Consider the following 8,450-nt stretch of genomic DNA (forward strand, 5'->3'; position numbering starts at 1 on the left):
TTATACCTAAAGAGATTTTCGATAACGTTTTAAGTTTCAAATTGACGGATAAAATAATACAATGCGATTCTTGTCGGAAGGAGTTCGACATTTTTGAGGATCTTTTAGACCACGTTAAAACAGCAACACACGTCACTTGTCAAAATTGTGGCGGTACATATGCGAACCAAACAGAGTTATTGAAACACGAAATTGGTAGTTGTAAACCTTGTTACTTATGTGACATGAGATTCGAATCTAAATTACTCAGAGATAACCATCTTAAGACAGTCCACTGTAAAGGTTTCGAATGTGACTTTTGTTCAAAACAATTTGCTTCAAAACCTACATTAACAAGGCATATAAAAAACGTACATTATAGGGAAAAAAATGTCACTTGCGATATCTGCGGAAAAGTTTTCTTCGATACTCATTATTTAAATTTGCATAAAGTCAGTCATCTTGGTACTAAACCGTTTGAATGTGAGACGTGCAACAGCAGGTTTGCGAGGAAAGAAGCATTAAAATTGCACATGAGAATCCACAATAACGATCGACGGTACGTCTGTCAAGTTTGCGGCAAATCGTTCGTGCAGTGGTGTTCTTTGGACATGCATAAATCTGTGCATATAGAAGAAAGGAAGTTTCAGTGTACCGTTTGTGACAAAGCGTATAAAGATAAAAAGACTATGATGAAACATATTAAGAATGTACATCAAAAAGGAGGAATTGACAACCCGTTTTTATCAGATAAAGTAAATGAAGACGTGTAGTGAGAGCAGTGATAGTCGAGTGATATAAGTTGATACCTTTCACGCAAGGTTGCAGGTTGGAACTCGAGGCAACACACCAATGACTTTCCAAGTTATGTGTGTATTAGAAATAATTACTTGTTCCAACGGTGAAGGAAACCATCGTGATGCAACCTTGCATGCCTGAGAGTTCTTTAGAACAGTTCTTGAAGGTATGTAAAGCCCCACTTGGCTAGCATGGTGAACTCAAGGCCTAACCCCTCACTAATTTCGGAAGGAGACCCTTGCAGCAGTGGGACATTAATATGGGTTAAATTTAATTTTAAGGAAAATTTACTGTGTTGTAAATGGAAACGCCGGGAGGGGACGCCAAAGAATGATATACATAGATCATATCGGTGATGTCTTGCTAAGTCAAGAGCTACTCGTAACCGGCGGTCCTGTATGACAACATGTGAAGTTTGTAAGGATCGTACCAAGTGGTTCTAGTCACTGTCTACATGGAAGAAAAACGTGATTTTTGAATGTGTATGTATGTATGTATGTATATGTATGTTAAATAAAGTGGCTAATTGGCCAGCGTGGTGGACTCAAGGCCTAGCCCCTTATAACTCAGAAAAGAGACCCTTGCCCAGCAGTGGGACAGTAAAGCATTGAATTTATTAATTTTAAGTGTCCAAAGATAATTACTGGTTATCTTATAAAGTGTATACGTCTTATAAAGTGTCAGTTAGTTAATCAGTTAGAATATAGACAGTCATTATCTATTAGATAGGTTAACTGATGTGAATATAACGCCATGTCTGTTAGACCCGAAGGAGTAGATAAGTAGGCAGGGGTGTATAAAACACGTTTCGCCATTAACAATGTTAGTCCCATATACCTAATATTTAGCGAAAAAATAAATCTCTCTCTATTTTAACAATAACTTAGAAATTATTTTACTTTGTGGTATGTTTTTATTAATAAAATTTTTGACTTTTCTTAACGTGTGTATAAAATAGAATTAATTATCACTTACTCTAACGGTGAATGAAAATATAGTGATGAAAAAGACATTTGTTAAGAGCATGCAAAATACCCAACTCACACTTGGCTAGCGTGGTGGACTCAAAGCCTAACCCCTCCCTTATTACGGGAGGAGACCCTTGCCCAGCATTGGGTCAGTAACAGGTTAAAAAACTATTTTTTTTCAAGGTACATTATATCAAATAGACATTATATTATGCATGTATTTTTGAGCCAAACTCGCTGCATAGTGTATAATAGTCGTTTCATATTGTACAACTAGATACACACCTAATATTTCTACATTTCAGCCGAAGAGGATCCCATACGAGACGAAGAGAGACGACACACGCGTCGTTTGATCACGGACATTATAGAAACGACCACAGCTATGCCATTTAGGAAAAACGGAAACACATACAGATGTTTTTATTGCAATATTAACTTTTACTACGCGTCCGAACTCCGTTCACACACTTTTATAAACCACAAGAACGAAACAGCACGGCAGATTAAACAGACAGTCAACAAAAATGTCTGCCGGAAAAATTTACTAGTGAAAATTGACTGTACCGATCTTAAATGCAAACTGTGTCCTGCGAAATTTATAGAACTGAAAGATCTAGTCTTCCATTTGAGGAAACATAATAGAATAGTCACAGATAACTTGGATAATATAATAAAAATGAAATTAAAAGATGACGAGTTCAAATGTCTGTATTGCGATAAAGAGTTTCCGTTTTTCAAAACGTTGTACTTACACCTTCATAGAGAACATGTTAAAAGGAGATTTATTTGTGAATCTTGTGGTATACATTTTACTACTAGTCAAGGTTTGAATCATCATTCGGCTCATATACACAAAAACGAGAGTTTCGACTGCCAAATTTGCGGCAAGACATTTTTTGGCGAACATCTCCGAGCTGCTCATATAAAACGTTCGCACGATCCAGAGAACATAAAATGCAAAATTTGCGGTAAAATCTTAGGCAGTGTTATTCAAAAAGAGACGCATATGGCTAAAGAACATGATTACTATATCCAAGAGTTCAAATGTGACAAATGTGATAAGAGTTTCAGATACAACCATATGTTAGTAAGACACACGAAACGTGTTCATTTGAAAGAGAAGAACTACATTTGTAATATTTGCGGCGATCGGTTTTTTGAACGTAAATTATTACAACTACATAAAATTAAACATAGTACGAATAAACCATTTGAGTGTAGTATATGTTTTAAAAGGTTTCCTAGACAGAATGCTTTGCATCGTCATGTTAAAACGCATGACAAGCCTCTCGGTCCGGTTGTGACTGCTTCAACTAAACAATTGCAAATTATGGGGCCTATTGTAAAGACGGTTCGGGATGAGCACGGAAATCCCAGTGAAGTGGGTTATACAGGAGTTATAGTACGTCCTATTAGTACTCCTGGGTTTGTAAATAGTCCTGTGAAAAAGCACGGAAGTGCGATACAAAACAATATGAACAAAACTCTATAATAATCTTAACTTAAATATTCGGTTGGGGAAAAAGTAACTGATAGTCGTACCCTATTTTTCGTAACGTATTGTTAACTAGCTGACCCGCGCAACTTCGCTTGCGTCACTGAGAATGAGTCAAAATTTCCCCCGTTTTTGTAACATTTTTCGATGCTACTTCTAATGACTTTAGCGTGATATTATATAACCTATAACCTTCCTCGATAACTGGGCTATCTAACACTGAAAGAATTTTTCAAATCAGACCAGTAGTTCCTGAGATTAGCGCGTTGAAACAAACAAACAAACTCTTCAGCTTTATAATATTAGTATAGATGGCGAAACGTGGATGTATTTCTACCCTACACCTCCGGATAGAACAAGCGTGATGTAATGTATGTTTGTATGTAGGTATGTTTCTGTAACTCTCAAACGGCTGGACCGATTTAGATGAAATTTTGTGTGTAAATTTAAATACGTTTACTAGGTTTTAATTTATTTATAGAACAGACAAATGCCATAATGGATTTTTATCTCATAATTTGTAGTTATGGATTTACTTACTAAATTAATTTAAATTATTTGAAGAACATGATCTCATTTGGCATCCACATTAGATACAATGTGAATTTACTAAAAGTTATTCTATATAATTATGAATAACATCTTATAGTACGACAACTCAGTAGAGAGTCTTGTATACAAGGTTCCGCGTTACGCGTTCGACATTAGTGACTCAGCTTATGCAGCTGACGGTGGCCTGTTTGTTACAGCAAATTTTCTTTTTAAAATATCAAGAATAATTTATAAAATATAGATTTATAAATGGCAAGGATCTCTACTAAGTTGTTGAACTATAATTATATTTACTAAAAGTATCTATAGCCATAAACTAGCCGACTACTAACTTTAAGTGATGTGTGTATTAGAAATAATGATCACTTGTTATAACGGTGAAGGAAAACATCGTGATGAATGACATGTCTGACAGTTGTTAACCAGGGCTGTCACTTATCTCAGTTGACAACTAATTGAAAGTCACTATGATGTACATTGTTTACTCCTTTAGATTACAGTGATTAACACGTTACGTCAAAGCAGCAATGTACTGAATAGTGACCATCAGTTTACTGTACGCTTGTTGTCAACTGAGAAACCTAATATGCCCGCAGGTCTTGAAGGAATATAAAGTCCTGATCAATGTGTTTGTTTAAGTCTAAACTCTTGATTTTTAAAGAGACTCGTGCCCATCAAAATCAAATCATTTATTCATTTAGGTCAAGTGCTGACACTTATGATAGTCAATGATACAGAGAGTGAATTTACCGCCAGTTCAGAAGGTAGGGCCAATGAGAAGAGCTGCCAACAAACTCCTGGCCCCTCTTTTTAACTCGTCAGTGGGACAGTATGTTGTCAAACAACTTGAACACAAGTATGTGTTATCAAACTGAACGTAGACACAGTGCAGAGAACTCTCGGTTGACTGTTCTAACAATCGAGCGATCGAAGCACTATAAGTAGTCCTCGACGTCGCGTCCTGCAATACTTTACAAGTCGAATAAAATATGACTACCTCCGTGGCGCAGTGGTTTAGGTCGCAAACGCTACCATTGCGTCTGAAGGTCGTGGGTTGAATTCCCACATGTAACAATTATTTGTGCGATCCACAAATAATTGTTTCGAGTCTGGTTGTTCTTTGTGCCCGTTGTTTGTATGTTTGTAACAGTCTCCGCGACTTAAAAGCTAATCTTAATGCGGGAGTTGTCTTTAAAAAAAAGAAAAAAATATATATATATTGTTCATTATGATGAAGTGAAATCGTTCAAGTTGTTTGGCAACACGTAAACTGATTTAATTTATTGAAATATTTTTATAAATTCGGCCATAATATTTGCTTGTCATTATGGGCAATACATGTGTAACACGGTTGCTCATTTAAAAGTATTTTGTAAGTACAATAAAATAAGTTAGACTTTTTTTAAATTGTTTTATTCAACTATAAACTTCAGTATCGAAAAATACTTAAGAAATAAACGGTCATCTGATTAAAAACTAAGCAGAGAGAATACTTTGCAAACCTCTGCCTACACTTTCGAGTATAACAGGTATTATATATGTACCTATGTATGTTGCGTAATAGAACTATCAGTAAACGGTATTTTCTTATTTCAGAACGATCGAACAGCAAAATAATAGAAGAACGGCGCAAGGAACAACTGGCAACGATATTACCAATTATCTTTCAAAGTACCACTATATTACCTTTTCGATGGCACAAAAGCAAATACATGTGCTTTTTCTGCCGATCTTTGTTCATAGAAAGTTCTAAATTAAAACAGCACACGGATTCCCAACACACAGAAATAAATATAAAAGAAATTATTTTAAGAACATTTTACAGAAAAAGTAGAATAAAAATTGACGTTTCTGATCTATGGTGCTCGAGATGTCAAAATCAAATTGCTAATTTCAAAGAGTATATCCGCCATCTTGGCGCTTTACATGGAATTTTTATTGACAAGGAAACATCGCAATTTTTCGATTGTTTTTCTTTATCTGATGATGCAATGCATTGCTTAGATTGTGGACAATATTTTAGGTTCTTCGGCCCACTATTATTACACAAGCATAAATACCATACAGACCATTTCTTATGCGAAATATGTGGTCAAGGATTCGTTGCCAAAACGAACTTAGAAAATCACGTGAAACAAATTCATGGTATCAAATCGTGCAAAGATTGTAATATGACGTTTCCTACTCAGTATTCTTTAGCGAATCATATAGAAAATGTACATAGGAAAGACAAATTAAAATGTCCATTATGCCCTGAAGTGTTAGGAAATAGATATTTGAAAAAACGTCATATGGCGCTGGTTCACGATTGCAAAAGTTATCAAATCGTTTGCGAGTTATGTGCAAAGATTTTTACAAGGAATAATAAGTATGTACAGCATAAAATGCGTGTGCATTTTAAAGAGAAGAATTGTACGTGTGAGGTCTGCGGCCATAAGGCCTTCAACGTGGACGCTTTGAACCGCCATAAAGTGTGCCATGATGAAACAAAGCCGTACATTTGTGAATTTTGTGACAAAACTTTTCGAAGGAAGAGAACTTTGTTGATACATATGAGGACTCATTGAATTGTTTTTATGTTATTTAATAATAAATGCTGTTGTGAAATTATTAAGCTTTATATTTATTCGTTTTCTATGATAAAATAAGTATCGCGATCATTTGATTTCAAACGGAGTAGAGCTGGTACGTAAGTGCAAATGAGAAAGTATAGGATTTATATTTGACGAACAATACTAAACGCATTAACTTATTAGAGAAAGGGAAACTCTCCAACCGGCATTATGTCAGCGTGGTGGATTTGGCCTTACCTTTTCGTCATTCCGGGAGAAGACTCTTGCTCATCATAAAACACATTCTTAAAATCACGCCTTTTCTTAAAATACGGGTAGCCAGAGACGAAAGAACGTCACTTGGTACGATCCTTACAAACATCCCTTGCTTCATTTACATTCATATACATGTTGTCATACAGGACCGCCGGTTACGAGTAATACCTGACCTTTTTGAAGAACATCATTATCCAACTGACAAAATTGCCCTTTAAGATTATATTACGTGTGTAAATCGACTCACAATCCCTGACCAGAGATTTTTTCATTTCAGATGAAAAAATGGCATCCAATCTCATTCAGATTGCGACAATTCCAGACGTTTGGGCAAAACTCAGAAGACTAGTAGCTATCCTTCTAGATTATTCCACCATTATGCCTTTCAGATGGTTTCGAAATAGCAGCTACATGTGTTATTATTGCGATAATATATTCCCAAATATATCTACACTTAAAATACATACAAAAACCCATAATAATAATGATGTACAAAAGATTTTGAAGCTGAAAAAACGTGGGGTTGGCTCCAGAATAAAATGGGACGTCTCGGATATTTCTTGCAAAAAATGTTGCGTGACTTTTGAAAATTTCGACAATTTTATAGATCACTTATTACATCATAATTTAAAATTTGATAAAGCGTTGTTCAGAAAACAGTTTCATTTGTTTAAATTGACAGATGATAAGTTACAATGTTTGGAATGCGGTGAAAATTATATTTTTTTCTCGCAGCTACTCCGCCATTTAAGTGAATTTCACACAAGGTCAATCAAATATGTCTGTGATGTTTGCGGTAAAAGATTCAGATATAGAGATTCTATAGAACTACATAAGGCAAATGTGCATTCTCACTCTGTAAACTGTAATTATTGCGATATTAATTTACCCTCAAAACATGCGCTTTTGAAACATTGCGAAGAAATTCACAATACGGAAAAATTGAAGTGTCATATTTGCTCTATGGTTTTATCTAGTCGTTATTTAAAAGCATTGCATTTGGCTACAGTACACGATGACAAAAAGTACCAATTTAAATGCGATTTGTGTCCTAAAATCTTTATTTTAAAGAGTAAATTGTTAAGGCATAAGTCTCTAACCCATTTAAAGGATAGGCCGGTAACTTGTGAAGTCTGTGGCTTGAAATTGTTTGATTTTCAGGAACTGAAACGTCATTCCGTTACGCATAGTGATGCTAAACCATTTGATTGTAAGTTTTGCAGTAAGTGTTATAGATGGAGAAAGAATTTAGTCGTTCATATGAAGAGTAGCCATCCTGAGAAGATTTCAAAAGTAAATACTACCTAGTAGGTATTATAAATTTGAAAATTTGTGCCGTTTTTGTCTATACGAATACTACATACTACATAGGTGCATGTTTGTATCTCTTTCGAAACGTTAAAAAGTATATTAAGATTTTAATAACAGAATAGATAATATTCAGTACTTACTTATTAGTTTTTTTATGAATAAAGGTAAATGTTTCCTTACAATTGTCCTTAATTACGATTTGTTAATAAAAAGTTATGTTATAACTATGCAGTATTATCGTGATTATTCTGAACCCGAAAATCTTGTTGGTCACATAAATTTTATTGTATTATGATCCTGGGAATCGAATCCCTGACGCTGAAAGCACGTTTGGCGCAGTGGTTAACGTGGTCACCTCGCCGCAATAACTGTACGCCGCGTGTGGTGGTTTCCAATCCCAGCCGGGACAAAATATCTTTATCTGAATAATATATGAGCAAAAATATCTGTTCCATTGTTAATTTATCTATATAAGTATGTATTAAGAAGTATATAAGTATGTTTATCAGTTATTTG

At 35.0% G+C, this 8,450-nt stretch overlaps 1 protein-coding gene across 3 annotated transcripts in view; it reads left to right on the forward strand.

The window, feature by feature from the left end:
* LOC142985191 (uncharacterized) overlaps positions 1 to 8,073 on the forward strand; it is a 37,509-nt gene extending 29,436 nt beyond the window's left edge. The window contains exon 5 of one of the 3 annotated variants that reach the window (XM_076133220.1): positions 6,901 to 8,073. In XM_076133220.1, the coding sequence (XP_075989335.1) occupies positions 6,901 to 7,931 (1,031 nt within the window). In that variant the 3' untranslated portion in view covers positions 7,932 to 8,073. Of the gene's footprint in view, positions 1 to 2,050; positions 5,324 to 5,391; positions 6,406 to 6,900 lie in introns of those variants that run through there. The other 2 variants (XM_076133221.1, XM_076133215.1) reach the window with 2 other exon arrangements.
* The last annotated feature ends 377 nt before the right edge of the window (positions 8,074 to 8,450 follow it).

The sequence above is a fragment of the Anticarsia gemmatalis genome, chromosome 29, assembly GCF_050436995.1.
Source record: "Anticarsia gemmatalis isolate Benzon Research Colony breed Stoneville strain chromosome 29, ilAntGemm2 primary, whole genome shotgun sequence".
In the NCBI taxonomy this organism is placed as follows: Eukaryota; Metazoa; Arthropoda; class Insecta; order Lepidoptera; family Erebidae; genus Anticarsia; species Anticarsia gemmatalis.